General features: G+C 39.7%; 1 protein-coding gene across 7 annotated transcripts in view; it reads right to left on the bottom strand.

Moving 5' to 3' along the window:
- GMDS (GDP-mannose 4,6-dehydratase) overlaps positions 1-19,770 on the bottom strand; it is a 405,646-nt gene that overhangs the window by 72,326 nt on the left and 313,550 nt on the right. For all 7 annotated transcript variants that reach the window (XR_014953312.1, XM_085573454.1, XM_085573455.1 and 4 more), the window contains 2 exons: positions 10,638-10,756; positions 1,284-1,380 (listed from right to left, as the gene is read on the bottom strand). Coding sequence is in view for 6 of the 7 variants with exons in the window: in XM_085573454.1 (XP_085429580.1) it covers positions 1,284-1,380; positions 10,638-10,756 (216 nt within the window). In the remaining variant the exon portion in view is untranslated. The remainder of the gene's footprint in view (positions 1-1,283; positions 1,381-10,637; positions 10,757-19,770) is intronic.

Genomic DNA, 19,770 nt, shown 5'->3' with positions numbered 1-19,770 from the left:
GCCTTCCATAGAGCTACATACTAATTATGAATTTTGAGGAGTGAATATGTACTTGCTAGTAAGAGGTATGACAAAGCAGGAAAGTGGGTTCTCACAAAGCACAGACTTGTTGGGTCAAGTGTCCTTTTCCTGTTTCGCAAGTCCTTTTGTCTCTGTCCTCCTTATCATCCTGACAACCTTACCACAGCACAGAATGACAGACAGCTCTTAATGACTTCCTAGCATTTGAATCTGATACACAGGTCCAGCCCTTTTTAATGAAACATGAAAGTCTCTATTTCCCTCTGAATTTCAGTTTAGAACCCATGCCCACTTCCAAACAACAGCCCCCTACTCCCACCCTGCAATCCCTGTCAACAAAACAAAGGTGCTCTTGTCAGCCCCTTGCTTGAATCACACAGCTCTTCTGAATGGGCACACTGACAGATGATGCTGTGTCAGCAGCCAGTGGGACTTGTGTCACTTTCCCCAGGAGAGGAGAAATCCTCTCCTGGGTACACCCACTCCCACACAGCACAACTGGGGCTACCGTGTCCGGAAACCAGGCTTCATCCTGTGCCATCTCTGTGCATTGCCACCATCCTGCCTGACCTGGAAACACTGTTGGTTTTTTCCCCTCTCCCAGAATTCTCACTAGGTGATTGGAGCACAGGGGTTTGGGATTTGGTCCTGCCAGCAGCACGTGCTGGTTTAGTACCTCTGGCGCCTTTCACTGAGGCATTTCTGGGAGTAAACGTGTGTTCTGCAAAAGGGCATTTGCTGAGTGGGACCCTGCAAAACCCACGAGCACATCCAAACGAGCATTTTGCAGCACCCACAGTCACCCACCCAGATGTAAGCTGGACAGGGCACACTCAGCAGCTGGAGCTGAAACACCACCCTGAAAACACAGAGGGTGCTCCTTCATAACCAAGCCCATCAGTGCCCTCCTTCTTCTGCTTTCCCTGCTTGCAGCGGCAGAAGAGATGACCGTATGCCCATTCGCAAGGAGCTGTTTTATGCTTTCTCGTGTTTCCCATATCATGTCTCAGCTCCCCGGGAGGGTGAGCGGAGAGGAGCAGCGTCCCGGGGAGATGCGAGGGCCACCGCTCCTCCCGCCCGCTCCTGGCTCTTCCCGGCTAGCCGGCTGCGAGGGGACAGCGAGCAGGCTCACTTACAGCTCTAAAAGCTGGCAGCAGGAGTGCAATTAACTCGTTTTCACAGACTGCTGGCCAAATGCAGCAATTTATTGGCTGACTGATTGGATTATTCATTTGCAAAGCTACGAGAGAGCATTTTCTTACCACTTCAGTTGGCCTGTAGTACTTGTGATTGACTGTCACATGAATCTTGCCAGTCTCTTTGCATCGTCCCACTTCATTTTCATTCTTCCCTTCCCACCTGTAAATAAGATAAACATTTAATCAACCCATAATTACTTTAGTGCTCTGATCTTACTAACATTTGGCCTGCTTTCATTTACTTGAGGCTGGTGTCAATTCTCCCTGCAGGACAGTATAAACTCATTAGCTAAAGGAACAAAGGGAGAGTTTAGACTTGAATAGAGTAACAATGGCTTTTGAAGTCTTTGTTTTGGTTTTTGATTCAGTGGAAGGTCTAAAATACAGGACTTCCAAATTAAACACATAATGCAAAGGGAAAATAAAATGCCCTGATTTCAGAATGTCTCATGTATCTGTAAATAAATATGACAGTGAGGATTTTCATTTGTGGATTGGTTCAAAGCTGTTTTCTTAAAATATTTTTAATACTTGTATTTTGGCCAATACTTTCAGGAACTCTTTAATCTGTTAATTTTATAGACGTGAAGCTCTGTTTGAATAGCATTAAGCTGCATAATTTAATTTGCGCTTAACTAGAAAAAACAAAACAAAAACAGTTCTTGGGTTTTCAGTCCTACCTTGACATGGCACTCCACATACATGTATTGTAAACTCTACTTGCTACCTGCAAGCTGAAAGCCAGCTCCCTCAGTCCAAATTGGTTTCATATGTGTTGAACAGCCTGCAATTTGCTGTAATTTATGTGATCTGGTTGCACTACGAACTATTTTCTTAGGGACTGTCCTGGTTTCAGGAGCAGCAGAAGAGGAATGGTTTGGTGGGTGACTAGCTCTGCCTTTGGGGAGGTCTGGCTGCAGCCTGGAAGCCTGGGGAAAATGCTCCCACTCCAAATAAATGCTTCAGATGACATGTGTAGGAACGTACATCAGTGCATCAAACTTCATGCACTGAATATACAAAATTCAGAGTTATGACTGAAATTCTTTCCTGTCTGCATTTTGCTTTTAAATATATATATGCCATGGGGCACTGAAACAGCTTGGCTTAAAAATGTGATGATGAAATCCTCTAGCTCTTTTTTTATGTTTAAGTAGAAACTGTATAAATTAAATCAGCACTCCTATAGGCAATTTAGCCTCAGTCACCAGCAAGGAAATAAAAGCACCCCTAGCCTCCCACTTACTAATTTTTCTCCCAGCTCTTGGGATTTTTTCACAGATATGATTTCTTCTTGCTCCCCTACCCCCTCAAGCTCCTAGAAGAATTTAATTCTTTGACAATCTCAGCCTTCATTTTGGAGTTTCTAGCCCTGAGGGCTAGGGAGAAAAGCCTGAAAATGTGACCTCTGTGTACCCATGAAGGTTTAAACACTGAAAGGCAGAAGGAAATACCAAATATGCATTGTTGCAAGTTCCTAAATCTCACAAATTTTTAAGCACAGCCCATGACTTTTGAATGACTAGCAAAGCCTGTAGGAGGCTTGATACTGGGAACATTTCACATTGAAATAATATCCTACAGATAATAGTGACAGTGAAGTCAGCTGTTAATGGGCATGCCAAAGACGACTTATAATTTAAATTTTCTTTCTTTCTTTTTTTTTGCAGTTGCTCTGTTGGGAGCCTGAACTGCAAAGTTTTCATTCAGAAGCCAAAACTAACATTAGTCCCTCCCTTTAAAGGGCAGAGGGTAAAAATGTGCAGGACTCAAATGAGCTTAATAGAAAACCAAGCGTCACCAGTAAAACAACAGGAAGCGCTTGGATCAGGAGACGTCAGTTGTTGTTGGAGGTCACTGAGCAGAGAACCCCATTTAACACCCAAAAGGCTCCAGAAGGCTCAGCTGAGCCAGTAAAGACTCACTTAATGTCGCTATCAAAGTTATATAACAATAGAAATAGCTTAAGAAGAAATCTCCACCCGTTTTGTTCAGCCCAGTAATGTGAAAAGTTCACAAGGAGGGGGGAAAAAAAAAGAGAAGTGTTTCTCATTGTGAACAAAGTAACATTTGATAGCTGCGCTTCTAATTACTCCTGGCACCTCGATGCTCACAGCTGGGATCATCATACAGCTGATAAAAGGGACTGTGTGGGGGCCAGCCTAACACCAGGACCAAGACATCCATTTTGCCAACAAACTCCCCCTCCCCTCTCCCTCAAACCACAAGGCAAGAGGAGAAAAAAACCCACCAAAACCATCCTTAATTTATAGTCAAATTACAGTCAGAATTGCTAACTGGAAAATGTCATGCCAAATTATCTTGAAGCACGAGCATGGTGGAAGGGGCATGGGGAAGGAACCCTCATGTTGTGCTGTGATTTCAGCTAGCTCCAGCCACAAAGACTACCCGGCTTTCTGCTCTGCAGGGCAGATGCCCACATAGGCACAGCAGCAGTCTTGTGTAAACTGGGGGAAACACAACGGATCCCTGGATGGAGAAGGTTTGGCTCATCAGGACAGGGCTAAATTTTTAGAGGATGGTGAGAAGATCCCCTCAAGCCCAGCTGGTGTCAAAGCCCAGAGCTCCCACGCAGGCACCTGCTGCCCTGGTGCAGGCTTTGCACAAAATGCTGCTCCTTGAGCCTGCATTGTCTCTGCAGTGAGGCCCCTGCCCCACACTGCGTAGCTTCACCCTCCCACTGAAGCAAGGGGTGGGTTTCCTGCCACAGCTGATGGCCTCAGCTGTATGCCACCATGTCCTGCACCTGGAGAAGGATGGGTGAGACCACAGAACTGCTCCTGACAAAGCAAGTTTGGTGTCCTTTGCATCTGCATTCCACGTTGAGTGCTTCGCTGATGGAGTGGGGCGCTTTGGGATTGCTCAGGGTGGTAGTCAGTGGTCAGTCTGGTGGATTTCACTGCTATCAGTGACCTCACAATTTTCCATAAAACTAAGATTTAAATGCATGAGCAGGTTTACTTGCTTGAAAAGTTCTTCACAACAAGAGCTTTTAAACTCTGGATTTACAGTGGGATGGATTGCGTTTAATTTAAGGCTAATTTCATATCTATGTTCATTAACATATCACTATTGTTACAATACTTACTATCAGCGTTGATGAATGATTCTTTGGCTTTTTTATTTTTGGAGGTTCCAATTATTTTTCACTTCCTATAACTATTCATTGGAGAGCAAACTTCAAGCAATGAAAGCTCTCAGAGTTATAGAAAATTTTATGAGGATGAAAAGCTGGGGTACCCACCTGGTAGGGTGTGAGGTGGGCAGGAAAGGAAACAGGGGAGCCAGGATAATTGAGGAGGGGTGGGAATAGCACTGCAATGGACCAAATGGTCTGGTGTAATTGAGGAGGAAACAAGTCAAAGTACATATATTTTTGAGATAGTGAAAAAAATCAAATAAAAATGAAAATTTTCACAGAAGCAGAGATAAACTGACCAAGTATATGCATTTCATCTCCTTGCTTGATTTTTACATAGAATCAGAACACATAGCATTAAAAAAAGTATTCAAAACCACTAGAGGCTACAGCTGCTCAGCTTCTTTATGAAAACTAAAACTATCATGATCACCTTTATAATGAAATAAATGGCAATAGAAAATATTTTAACATTTGAAACAGAACAGTAAATTAAATAAAAACAAAATTGTATGAGGATTTTGCTTTTCCTCCACATCTAATATGATATACTTTATGTGTAGTTTTCTCAGGTATGTGGCCTGATTTCTGCTACACACAAAATTAAGCCAAAACACCTCATTCTGTCCTGGTACACTATAAATAGCAAAACTGACACTATATAACAGACCATTAATATATTTTTGCAAGTAATCTTCTGTAGGGAAACTTTAAATATAACTCTTCATAGTTCCTTTGCCACCAACTCAACCACCAGCCTTGCCAGCAGCTCTGATACATCAAAGTAATCACAGATACAGGGATGGCTTAACCACAACCTTGTGCATAAATCAAAAGCATGCTACCATAAAGGAATGTATTATTTTTTTTTTCAAAAGCTCTGATGAATCAGGTATTCAATGTTTTCTTTTATTACTAGTCCAATAATCCAAGCATTGTCAAGCTCGAGTTTTAAAAATTTAATTGCCACTCCCCATATTACAAGACAATAAAAAAGAATACACACTAGGCTTCCTATTTTTTGTTTCATTTCATTTTCTTTTTTTTTTTTTTTCTTCTTTCCAGTTCATTGGAAAGCTTCTGAAGCTCTGTCTCTTTACTCCAATTTGTGAAAATTGGTGTTGGGAAGAAAATGTTTTCCCAAGGAAATGCTTCCATAAAAATCAAAGCATTATGGAAAGAAAAGTTTTAGTTTCAAGTAAGTTACATTAGTTTCAGCCTAATACAGAATTCTATTATTGTGAATATCTGAAAGAGAGGCTTTTATATTTTCAGAATGGATTTTTTTCCTTTTTTCAGAATGTCTTAAAAAATTCTAACCTAAGTTCTTCTTTCTTTAAGCAGAGTTTAGGAAAAAACCAAAGAAGTTCAACTGACCTGAAATCAGCTATTTTTCCAAATGTCATTTGTGACAAATATTTTCATTTAATTTCAGAGGTGGGATATATGGAATTTCCCATGAAGCACCATATTTCATTCTTACCTGGTCTTTCTATGGGAGAAACTCTCATATCTCTTATGTAGTCAAATAATTAAGATATTAGAGACTTCAAAGCTTAATTTCTATGCTGATACGGTTATTGCATCTGCCTGCAGATAAAACCTTGTATCAATGAGAAAGTAATGACGGCATGATCAGCTGAAAGAATGAATTCTCCAGTTGAGGTGGGTTAAATGCCCCCTGAAATATATACTCTGCTTTGAGAATGATGACAAAACTGTTACAGACCTAAGTGAAGACTCTTTTTTGTGAGGGCTCACCCAGGCCAGCACTCTTCACTGATATGGCTGGGTTCCTTTCTACTACCTCTCTTCAAAATGCCTCCAGTTGATGTATGAGATTCTGTTCCCTTCCCCTTAATCTGAAAGCTTTTAATTTTATTTTCTGATTTAAATACAACACACAGCACTGGCCAGCCAGCAATTTTTGGTGGGCAAAAGCCATATCTGGAAATAGCAGCTGTTTTGCTGATGACTGCTGATGGCTCCTCCTCCATGTCCCACATGTTTTCCATTCTTACAACAATCCTTCAAATCTCATGAGTTTCTATAACCCAGCCTTCCATTTTAAGATAAAAAGAAAAAACAAACAAACAAAAAAACCCCAACAAACAAGCCAGAAAAACTCTTCACCCTTGGTTCAATCTCAGTTCAACCTTCACTGTCAGTGAAGAGGCCAGAGGAGTTCACCTCAGAAGACCTTCTAGCTTATCTGCAAACTTCCCCGTTTTAGGCTGATCTTTTATTAGACCAACTAGTATCTAGTTAGGATAAAATTTATATGTAGAACCAAATTACTAGAGTGAAATATTATTTTTTTCTGAATTAATTCTGATCTTGGAAGCAATGAATATTTCTGTAACTAATGTGCATGCATTTTTATGTTAATAATAACCACAATAAATCTTTCTGCAGCTTGAATAGGTTTTTTTTTCTTTTTCTTTCTTTTTTTTTTATGTTTCCACATTTGCAGATGGGAGTCTTTGTAGCAGTCTGCAAAGAACTCTGAGTGCTGTAGTGGTTTCAGGCTATCTTTGCAATCCTGTTCTAATTTAATAAGATTAATGGCAGAAAATTAGTCAAGACAAGCGTTTGCCTGTTTCGTTTACCCTGCTGTAGTTCAAATTATAGGCGGGAAGTGTTTCCCCCAAGTACCACTTAATTAGTAATAGGCAGAAGGGAAAGTAAAAGAAAAAAAAATGTAATCCTTACAGGGGAAAATATTTGTAGCTCTGAGGCTTTCTTGTTAGTACAAAGGACTGAATTTGAATGATTCAGAGGAGTATATAAATATAACATGAAATTTCTCCACTGAAAAAGAAATGTATGAGGAAAAAAGCCACCCAAGGTTGATAAACTTCCATGAACACTTTACAGTCCATTTCAGAGAAAGAATCAGTCTCATTACAGCTGTACATTTCATTAGTTACAAAAATGTAGTGAAGTTTCTATCTCTGTCTGTCTGTCTGTCTGTCTCTCTCTCTCTCTCTCTCTCTCATGTTTTGGCTGGAAGACATAGTCCTGACATGTGCTAATGACTGCCTAGGACAGAATATTATGTTATGTTCTTGGAAAGACCTTTTAGGCTGTCCTGGATTTTCAGCTATACAAGTTAATGTGAATTGTTAGGAAGACAAAAAAACCTAAAAAAATTAAAATCAATATTTTTAGTTGGTTGATGAAGCAGCCAGGATTTCTTTTTTCCTGTTCTCTACTGCAGTATCATGATGTGACAGCTAAGATTTTACATTTACAACTTTCCTTGACAAAGCACAAAGTAGGGGTAGTTAACAGCCCCTGCACATGTGCCCAGTTTTCTCAGATGTGATATGAGCTCTGCCAACTTTTATTTGCCATGACACCTATCCTTTACTCCATCATTTCACCAATTTTGAAAGGCAGGTTTTACAGCAGTACTGGGAAGCTGTGCCATTGCTTGTAGCAGTGGAAAAGGCTGCTGGAAATCCAGGTAAGTTTTTGAAGTTGAAAAATTTCAGAATACCTGCAATCTTGCAAAAAGCCCCCAAAAATCTCAGATAACTCAACCCAACGTAGAGGACTATGAAGAAAGGAACCAGCCTTGTGGGAACTTGTTTAGCCATTGCACTCTGGTGCTCTGGTTCTTAGGTGCCTCATAAACTGTAAAGTAACAGATCAATGGGACTCATCAGTGGGGTCTTACAATGCTAATAGGGAGGATTTTTCTGCCAGGCTACTCCCTGCAGGAGATATATTTACACTGTTGGGGCTTTCAAAGAAAGGTTGCCAGACAGAGGTTACCAGAAAGCTGGCCAATGACCACGTGTGTGTGCTGCAAAAGCACGAGTCAGGCTGACACCTGGAAAAACTATAGAGGTTCTTAACAAAACTTCCCAAATCCTGAGGAACATGTTACATTTAGTGCATTTTGAAAGATGAGCAATGGCTACAGGATGAGTACTGGGTGTGTTGTAATGTTATTCTTGCCTTGGGAGCTGGGGGAAAGAATGGCTGGTTTATCTGAATAGGCTACATGCAAAATGTTCAGAGTTACACCACTGTCAAAATGATCAGCAACAAAATTATCACTAGTACTTAAAATGTCACCTCAGTCCCCATATGTATAGTTATTTATGTATCACCTGTAAATGGCTTAAGGAATTAAAAATACATTCACAGGAAAGAAATACTTCAGAAGAGACAGGGGGACTAGAAACCCAAGACACCATTTCTAAAGCAATTTATGTTCCTAAAAATCCATGTGAGTTCTTATATAATTTTTGCAAATTGCTGTTATTGATTAGTAATAAAAAAAGGCAACTATGCCTTCGTACGCAGAAAATACCTGCTCTACTTCACATTTGGAGTTATACTGTGAATTTTTTCTGAGAAACCAGAATTTTAATTTAGTCAATCCATACAATGCTGTATTAAACATCAACATAAATGATACACAATCTACCACACGGGGCCATATGTGAGCAAAAAAAAATAAATACACAGGACACAAAATTTTGAGTGTTAGGGACAACTAAATCTAAAGTAATCATTTAATATTCCCTCCATAGCAGAAGCTATTAATAGAAGTACTTGCACTTTTATTTCTGGCCTTATTATTTTCTTTAGGTTTTCTTGAGGATTTAATTTGCTTTCTGAAAAACACATGTTGATTTGTCACTCTTGGGTAATGCTGAGACTTCTTAGATCAACACCAAAGCAGAGAGTTCAGTTTTAAACTAATAGATAAATTTAGTGACATCAAAAGAAACAGTGATGTGGGAAACATCTGGAAATAAAGACATTCAGCTAGGTACTGAGCTTTACATATCAGCCTCTAATTGTAGGTAATCAAAATTAAAGAAATGAAAAAGTTGTTCACCAAGCATTCATTGTTGCTTTGACAAATAATATTAGACAGGGACATGGCAGCTCTCAAAATCACTAGAATTCTTACTCATACAGAGCAGTTGAATATTTTCCTGTCCATTCTTACTAGTTAAAAATAGTTATATAAGCTATTAAAAATAGCTTATAAAGAAACAAAAATAAAGAAACAAAATTATAAAAAGAGAAGAAAAATTAAAAAAGACAAAGCAATTATTAGAGCTCCTACTATCTCCCCTTTAGCCCCTCAAACCTCAGCACTCTAAAGATATATGTGTGATCACTGGGACATCTTACAATCAAGAAATGTGAAAAACATGGAGAGAAGCTTATTCCCCAAACTAAGCTTTTGACTTAGAAATACTATTTATACAGTCTCTCTCTCCTTCATCAGAATTTCTTTTTCTGGAAGTTGATGCCAAAAATTGAAACCAGACTAAAAACTCATTGAGGAGAAAATGTTATTACCTCCCCAGCCACCCACTGGCTGTTCAAATAATATTGTATATATCTGTGCACTTCTGCATATTTATTGAATTTGTCAAGTTTTTGTTCCCAAGTAAAACTTATTGGCCCTGTCAAAAGTTCACCAGCTGCACAAGTGACTTTGATGGCCTGAGGAACAGCCCTGGCGCTAGCGTCATGGAAGAGCCTGTGGCTTTCCTCTCCCTTTTCCAGCTGAGATTGGTATGTTGATGCATGGGGCCCAGAGAAGATACAGAAGGAGGGAAATTGAAAAAATAATAAACAATAAAAATATAAATTACAGAAAGCGCTCACCAAGCCATCCTGATTTTATTATACGGCCTTGGGAAGGAATTTTGTATTTTCAATCAAACTATGTGGAATATGCATTGTAAACATTCTGCGCCCACTGCTCAACATTTCTACGGCTTAGTAGGAGAAGAGCTGATAGGAATGTAGAGCTGTTTGCTACAAAAGCCGTGTAGTGTGGCTGATGGGCTGTCACCTGGAAAGAGCAAGGCTGGTAGGTGTCACCTCCTCTTCAGATCGCCGAGAGTGGGAGCAGGACTGTGGGGATCTGGGGCACCAAACAGAGAATTGGGCAGAAAAGCCCCTCTTCCAGGAAGATGATGGTCAGCACCCAGCTACTAGCATCTTTGGAGGGGCTTCCCCACCCCAAGATGGGGACAACAAAGAATGAAGATTTTTATAAAAAAAATTCAGATTAACCTTTTTAACTTATGATCTAGAGGGCAACACTGGACATATCTGCTGTGGCAGTCATTTATGCATGAAAGGTTACAAGGAGAAAGTGGTGGGGGGGGGGGTGGGGAAAGAAGAGTGTAGACACAAAAATATTGCTTTGTCACAGCAAATGTAAGAGGCTAGAAATGTTCAACCTGTAACTACTCTCCCATCTTCATACTTACACAATGGTTTTCCCAATGTGCTTAAATGACTTCTCCACAAATTCACGGACACTGTGGACCTCCCCAGTGGCTATGACAAAGTCCTCAGGCTCATCTGTTTGCAACATCAACCACATGGCCTGCAGAAAGATAAACAAAGTCAGATTCAGTGCACATGTAAGTGGCCTCTTTGGTACATTATATTGTATTACTGCATTTTTGATTTGGAAATAACTACACTTACACACACATACCCCAAGCTGGGGAAATTAGCACTTTCTTTGCACAGTGGCTATTAACCAGTTCAGTGCAAGTCTGAAAAGAGTTCAATTATTTCTTATTACAGAAAACAGTGCTGTATTTGATTTTCAATTTGTTTCACAGCAGGAGTTTCTGCAGGGGAGACTTTAATATGTTTACTTTTGAACACTGAGACTTGGTTTAGTGCTCATGAGCAGGGATTCACTTGTTTAAAGCGCTGCATGAAGTGACATTGATATGGGGAAAAGATCAAAATTTTGCAATGTTTCAGTCCAGAGTGCTGTTGTCTGTCCGTTAGGGAATGATGACAAACACACTGACGCATGAAAATATGGATTCTTTTGGCTTCTTCTTCTGCCACATTTGTTTTGCCTAAGCTGAAATTTTAATTAAGAGTAAGTAAAAAGGTATTTAACCAAGTTAATCCCTACTGAATATGTGTTGAATGTTAAAGCACTGTAGGAGAAAGTTTTGACACAGGAACAAGAAAACCCTGGTGGAAAAGTGACAGAACCATTAACACCAGTTTCAGACGATTGTTCATGCAGCAAGAGTTTTGCAGCATTTTTTGAAGCAAAACTTCTTCTGATTACCAACATATTTGCAATTCATGGGACCAGCTTTTAATTCCCACAGCAATGTCTTTCACAGAGTCCTCTCCCACAAACAAGTAATGAAGGGTGGGCGCCATCTCAGAGGGCTGGCCGCTAAGTCAGCACGAAAGCCAGAAAGCAGATGGAAGAGAGGTATTCAAAGACATGTCTGACTTGGCTGAGATATCACTGCAGGTACATTGCAATTTTCTGATGTGCAAGGCAGTGCTCTAGTGACTGGACTGTTTGACTGCATAGGAGCTGTAGGTGTACAGAATAATTATTTAGATCAATCAAAATGATGCAAACGCTGAATTTCCTTTGGAGAGGAAAAGGGAATACCTGTATGGCATGATCCTTGTTTAATAAATAACCAGAAAAGGGAAACAAGAATAAATCAACTCTCTCTCCATATGGTAAAAAGTACTGTCATCCTCTCACATTGTAATCCATGATGCTATTTGCATTGACCTCTTCACATCAGCTTTAAAGAAAACAACTTTAGTAGGTCCCTTGATGGTAGTGGATACTCTGCAAATCAGATTAATAAAAGCTTTGGGATAGCTCAGTTTCTCTTGGTAAATACCACCTGAAATATTCAATTTTTCCTTTCTATCCTCAATAAATCAGTGTCCTGCATAGCAAGGCAATACATTCCACTTAAATGGCTATAGGTGCGAGACATTTTTCTTTACAGTTATTATTTTATGCATTTTCCAAAATTTTGACAAGATTTTATTAACATGTCCCTTTTGAACCTTTTTACTTCTTGAATGTGTACGGAAGGCTTGGTTTTGGGCAACTGCTGTGTAAGTCCTTGACATAAATTATAAATTGTTCTTTAGGGAGATGACCTGCTGGGCAGGACAATGGCAGCAACTTTATTTTTCCTTTCCAGGACTGAACATCCTAGCCAGTGACGCAGAAATACCCAACTGGCTGATGAAAATCATCTTGTGGGGAGGAGATGTCTTAACTTGTATCTCTCATATGAGCTTTTTTGGAACACTGGGGTTTCCCTGCTGATTTGAGAGGTCACCATAAATCACCAGTTTCTGTTTCTTCATGACTGGACAAGCTTGTAAGATTCACAGTAGCAGCAGCTGAACAGAAAGGTAACAGGAATATCTAAGGTAAGTGCTTGATAGTTTTGGTTCTCCCAGCCTGGTCCCTGACTTCACAGACCTTCAGGCTTCCTTAAGAAGTCTAGCTGAAAACAACATGCTTCCTTGTATGAGAAGGAGCTATTTGGGCAAATAAGGATCTCCAACATTAGACAATCAGTCAGTCAGGGGCAGTGGTTCTCCTCCCAACACTGGTGGATATTTGCTGTACATAATGAACTCCTTTATTGCCTTGACAGGGTAGTGTCAGTTACATTGGAGAGAGGTGCAACAACAAAACATCATTTATTGGTAAAAATCCCCCCTTACCCACAAATGGTACACTGGTTGACTCTATACGCAATTAGCATAAGCACCTGCTATTTACCATGACCATTGGTAAGGTACTATTAATATGTCTAAGCAGAAGCAGGATCAGACTTCCAACAATTTTTGCCACCCCATCGCTTTTAAACACCTCAGTATTGTAAATCCTTTGACACAGTTTCAGTGCAGGCACTTATGCTAAGACATTCAACAATCCAGTGAGTATTAAAAATATTTACACATTACTTTTCATATTGATATGAAATAAAGTTGAAAGTTTCCCTTTATCTAGAACACACCCTACACTGAAGGAGGCAGCTGCAAAATCCTAACAAAAAAACAGCTTTTGACAGTGGACCTAATGAGGTTTTATGCATTTGGATTTATCAACTCTTGTCTACCATTTAAAAAAGCAAGTAATCACTGCCTCAGCAATGAGACTTAAACTGCAGTAAATTTCAACAGGATCAACTTAGAAATGATCAAACAATGCAGAAAGAGTTGTTAAAAGTGATTTTTGCTTCAAATCCTACCAGGAAAGAATGTTTAGATAAATGGTTATTTGAGAATCTATCGCTGTGGGTTCTTTAATTTTTTTATGGCATTCACAATTGCTGGCACTTAGAGTTATCTCAATCCAATCAGGTATGAAAAAAATTAACATGCTAAAAATTACAAAGTAAGTGATAGCTCTCTTTTGCTTTGAGGAAAGGGACAAAATGCTGTTGCTTTGAATGGGTCTGTATGAACAATCTATAAAAAAAATGCCAACGCAAGCCAGAAGACAGAAAAAACATTGAAGAAGTTCCATAGTCAAAATTATATTTCCTCAGGTATAGCCCATGACAACTAATAAAATATCCATGTACAGGCAGTAGCTATATCCCTTCCCTACATCAAGTGCCAGGAATGCGATTCTCGTCACATCAGACTAATAAAGGTCCTTGACCTGTGAATTTCTAGGCATTTCCTTAAAGAATTCATACGGTACCAGACTCGAGGCTGAGAACGAGAGGAAAGGAGGTGATACAGCTCCAGGTTTATTTGTCATTACTGAATGGCTTACTGGTTTTAACAGAGGGGAAAAGCTTTGTTTAAATTTCCACTGAAAGTAATTAATGGTTATTGACTGGCAAATGAAGAACAGGTGACACTCTGAATTAGAAGATAAATGATCTCATGTTCTAGCGTGATAATGGGTTAGTAATTGCTACAAAGCCTCAGACTGGTGCGTCCCATCATAATGCTAGATCATGTCCAGAACACAAAGGCCTCTGTGTGAGAGGTATTCAGCCGTTCACCTCCCGATCCAGCTGCAGAGTGATTTGCTCCATTTATTCTCTGATGGACTGCACAACCGAGGCAAAAGTTCACCCATTCTCACCTTCCTGTTCACATGCTGAACCACATGACCCACGACATGGCTGAAATGGGAAAAAAATATTGCCCAGCTTTGGCTCTTGGATATCTTTTAACCATCACAAGGTCATATATTTTAGGAATTTTTCTGGCACAGGAATTGAGAATTGTGGATTTTCCTGCATTTCTTTGTAAAAGCTTTTTTGGATAGGCTGACAGCAAGTAAAGAAATTACTTGCTTTCAGTTCTGCCACCCTCTCCCTAATTTTTTGCTCAGTCCAGATAACAAAATACGGGTAGATGTTTAAAAGGAGAAGAAGATTACCATGGAAACAATTCAGGCTTCAGCTCTCTTAGAGTAAGACTCTTCCCTTAATGGCAATAGTAACAAAACATATTTTTCATATTTGAATTATTTTTGGCTCTGGTCTAGCGAGGCACAAATTCTAAAGGCACTTCTATGTCATTTACTTTCAAAGACAGAAACGTAAAAGGAGATGCGTAACTAGTCTAGCAAGCAGACACACTTTTATGATTATGTGGACTAGGATATCTGTTCTGCATGCCTGAACTCCAGCCTCTGCCAAAATCTTTCCTCTTTCATCTTTCCCCTCTACTCTTTTCTCTGTATAAACCCCTGCCAGTAGTAAGCACCATTTTCAAACAACATATCCAAAACATGAACCAGTCTTCTCCCTGCCCAAATTTCTTTCCTTATACAGTGTTTGCACCTAGTAAGGTGCTAGCAAGCGGGAGAATCCAAGTTTGACTAACACAATATACACACAGATACATTTTGTGCATGCCACTGCCACTATGGTTGTGATGTGTCTGCTTGTCTCAAGAATCTAGAGTATGTTGTAGATGTGTTTCACCATTAACTTCCAGTCTAGCATCCCAGTAAGAAAACATTTATTAACTGGGCTGTCATCCATGGATAACAAAGATCCGGTAGTTGAGGTTATGTTTAACTCCATATATTTGAGACTTTTGTTTCGCTGTTTGCCCTCCCACTATGTATAGTTAAAATGGGCTCTTCCTATTCAAGAGCAAAAATAAATTCAACATTTAAACTTTTAAATAAGTTGACAATTTCTGATCTAGAAATAAAATACTTTTTTATTTTTTCAAAACAATAAGTATAAAGACTTTTCATATGTTGCATCCAATTCAAGAGCCAAAACAGGTATGACTGAACAGGTCCCACAATGGGATAAATAGAAAATATTCCTGCTGGTACTAATTACTATTGCCTTGCACTTCTACATACACATGCAGTTTTTTCAAAGACCCATACTGTAAAAAAAACCACTTTCATATGTATTTCTAGGTGTTATACAGAAAAATTCTGACTTTGTATTTGCCACACATGGAGAAAAAAAAATCAAACCAAATCAGTAATGTTTACTTCAGGAGATGGAACAGATAGTTGCAGCCTGATGCATGGTGCATTGTCTGTGAGTTTCAGAGGCAAAGAAGCAGAGGCTGGTGAATGTCTAGCTCTACTTACTTACTAGCTCTATCACTGCGGAAGGAATGGGTTACCTCAAGGCTGTCAACAATCAGGGAGCAATTTCTGACTAAGTCAGAAAACATCACCACCTGGAGAGACCCAACAGTACATTATCACCATTTATAGAAATTCTGTCTTTATGGTATTCCATACTCTATTGTCTAGAAGTGGGCAGAAGCATTCAGTGGGTTGGATATGATAGTCTAGTGATCCCAAACACAGCTGTCCTGCTGGGGTCACCACTGAGAAGGAGAATTGAGCATTTTGGGCCAAAGCATGATGAGCCTTTGCAGGGATGTGGGAGCAAAGGAGAGCCTTCACCCCATATGGCAAACACAAAGGCCTGGCATGACTGCTGTTCCTGCGTGCATCATGAGGGACTGTGCCACAAAAGAGAGGACTATTGTACCAACTCCCTCTCTTCATTGTCCCAACTCAACTGCACTGGCATTGATAGAGGCTGTTTGGCATCTCCCGTGCTGAGCGACGTGTGGAGATGTCATGCCCACGCACTTCCTGCCTGCCTGGGATGAGAAGCAGTTCCAGATGCCACCACCCGGCTCCTCCTGACACAACCCAGCTGACTGGCTGTGGTTTCTCAAGCTGCTACAGAACTGACCACAATTGATGGTCGTGCCTCAGAAAAGTGAGACGGGGCATTGACTCAGAGCTCTGAACCCAAACCAACTCCCAGTTTATCTATTTACTCACTTTTGGAGGGGCAGAGAAGGAAGAAGAGGTGCTACACTGGGGGCTGAGTCACCCACATCTGATTGACTTCTGTGACTGTTAAAAGAGTAGGTGTGTCCTGGGTGTACCCGGTAGGCATCAGAGTGTGTTATATAAGAAGATTATGTAAAGACACAGTGAGACTTACATATAATACACCACAGAGGGGGGAAAGAAATCTCCTTATACATGCTTTGCACACAACAGGGGCACAGCACACATGGCTGAAAAACACCAGTGAAGATGAAGTGCAGCACAAAAATGTTGTGATCAGAGTAAATTGTAAGCTGCCCCTGCCTGACAGCCAACATACAAAAGTGCTGGGCATGAGCCCATGCTCCCTGCCACAATGGGAGTTCAGTCTAGAGTAATGACTATTACTTTAGTACTTGTTTCTGACAATGTTATAGGTCAAGGCAAGCATGGCAAGGAGACTCTTGCCAAAGAAAACCACAGGGATGTGCTGCCAGGCATGGCGATACTCCCAAGAAGCCAGTGACAGCAGGAATATGGGAGTATGCATAATCAATGTATTACTATGCTTTTTCCCCCCTAAATTACAACCCTTCTTGCTCAGCTACTTAAAAAACAAGGGTGCACACCCAGTAAGTAAGAACCTTACTGGGCTGTCACAGTTTGTATTTGAAAGGCAAACATAACTTCAGGATTAAAGTAATTGTCTATCATTGCAATTGGTGACTTTTCACATGCTCAACCCTTTCTCAAAACCTCCAGCAATAGAGGCACTTCCGAAAAAGAGCAGGACACATGCCTCTTCCTTTCCTCTAAAGAGTCATCATCCTGTTTTCTCAGATTACCAAAAATCACAGTGTTGGTGCAAGATCTGTTGCTCAAGGAACCTCCATTCATGGAAAAACCCCTCTGAACACCATTTGAGTATCCATCAAATCTCATCAGTCTAAATACATTTTGATATGCTTCTTCCTTAACTGTGTAATGCTGAACATAAGGACTCCAAAGTCTGTGTACAAAGTTTTTCCTTCAGCTGTGTCTTTTCTGCTCATGCAGAGGAGACGTTGAGTACTTATGACAAGGCAGCTGCTTCCATTCAGAAGAGCAACATTTGCAAACCATAGACATCGCTGACACAAAAAATATAAAATGGGAACAGATTTGAGATGAAAACAATTTCCTCTGAGAGAAAAAGCACATCATTTGATAAGAAACAATGGACAATTTACCTTAAGAATCCCAAGAAAGAAAACAAACAGCAAGTCTACCAGGAGATAGTATGAGATAAGGACTCATTTTATAAACTTTCTCAGAAATTTTTTGAAGTTTCAGTTGAGAAATTTCCACAGAAGCTATTTGAAGCATGCTTGCTGATTTGGTCAAATCCTATGATTTGGCTGTAGAGTTAACTTGTTCAGAGCACAACTGTGTTCGGGTCCGTGATATTTTCTTTCAAGTTGAAAGAGTACAGTTGATTCATTGGAAGATAATAATCCAACAATTACAAAGTTACTAAGATAATAAAATACCTGATAATCTTTGTGGACCATCTCAAATGAAAACAATATCAATGTCTTCTGAAACAAAAGCCCTCACATCTATAGGAAATACTGTCTAACTTCTCTCTCATAAGTAGATAGGCCAATTGTTTTACAGATCTCAGGGAGGACTTGTGAAACTTTAGTAGGCAGTTCTATTAATAAAAGCCACAAGAATTATAATCCAGATAAACCTTAAAGGTCAACCTTCCCTGTTAATGCAACATGATGTTTCTCACATGGACCTCGGGTGAACACAAAGTTCTCATTGTGTTATCAAAAACTAGATTACTCCTTTTTTTTTCCTTGTGTCACTGAATGTCAAAATATTGTTCTTTCAATATGTGGGAAGTATTTGTATACTGTTTTATAACTGATCTTTAGTTGCTAGCTGGAGGCAAAAAAGAAATAGTAAAGCTGCTTTTTGGGAAACCTCAACCAACAATGAAAATTAATATAGTCCTCTTTTCCTGCCAAGAAGTTTTGAACAGATTTTTAGGTCCACAATGGTTTGTTTATTCTTCAAGTGGTTATATTGAAAGTGACATGTGTGACACAAAGTAAATTAATGAAAAAATACAGAAAGGATGCACATATGCTCTGTTTCTTTAATTTTAACTTTGGAGGATATTGTCGCAATTGCTAACAAAGAGCTTCCTTAAATTCTGTTTAAGAGAAAAGGGAAACAAATTCAAAGCTAAAGAGAGAAAAAAAAAGAGAAAAACTGAATTGTATAAAGTATGTCAGTGTTTTAACCACTTAGATTTGAATTACATAGACAAGACTATAGAACAAATACATGTTTCCCAGGCTCCACCTAGCAGACAATTCGGAAAGATATTTGACCCGCTTTCTCCTCCCTTTTTACCCTTCCAGAATTAATTTTCCCTGCTATTTTTATATGAATGTAAGACAAAATACCTCTTCACAAAGAGGCAGACTCCCATTTGACAGGATTACTCACCGCTAAAGTAAAGGGTTGTACCCAGGTTGTGGTGAGGGCAGAGAAGTCTTAGGGACCTGTGCCAGGAAGGGCTGGTTGGGGCCATGATCTAACCACAAGAAAATAGATGAGGCTTTCAAGTCAAGTACTGGCATGTTCACTGGAGCAAAACTGTCAGCCTCAGAATAATGATCACAATGTAGATATTGATCACAAAATGTTTACAGTGCAACATTTGACTATAAAAAGATCCTGGTTCCTGCTTCTAACACCTGTTTACCTCCTGTTTCTTTCCGGGATTGCTTAAGCACTTACAAGCTGGCTCGTGCTCCTTTTGAGGGGGTCAGAGGGACACCATGATCTATGGGCCAAAGTACTACTGATCCCCACAGAAACAAAAATGCTTTTATCCATACCATGACTCAGAAAATTATTTTCTCTCTCCAAATCTTCCTTTCCTTTCCTCCTATCTGTCAAAACTGCCTCTGCAGCTTGCTAGTTTCTCTACTCGAGGTTTGTAGGTCTGCTCAGTGCCTATCCAGTAATGGGCCCTGAGTCAGGTTAAACCACTACTTGTACTCTAAAAAAATTGCTAAGAGCAGCAGAGAACTGCCAGAGCACAGGTAGATAGGCTCAGAGATAATAAAGCAGTACTTGATAATGTTTATACATGTTTGAGGGTATAATTTGGAAGGAAGAAGAGTAATCTTTTAGGACAGTAAGAGTAACAAAGCAAGAGCACTGAGACAAAATTTATGAACAGTATTATTGAAAAAAATGCAGGGAGAAAGAGTGAGTCAATAACATAAAATTAA

Source organism: Lonchura striata, chromosome 2 (genome assembly GCF_050655825.1).
Source record: "Lonchura striata isolate lonStrDom1 chromosome 2, ASM5065582v1, whole genome shotgun sequence".
NCBI classification, from domain to species: Eukaryota; Metazoa; Chordata; class Aves; order Passeriformes; family Estrildidae; genus Lonchura; species Lonchura striata.
Note: the sequence above shows the minus strand (reverse complement) of the source record. Positions and strands in the feature narration are given on the sequence as shown.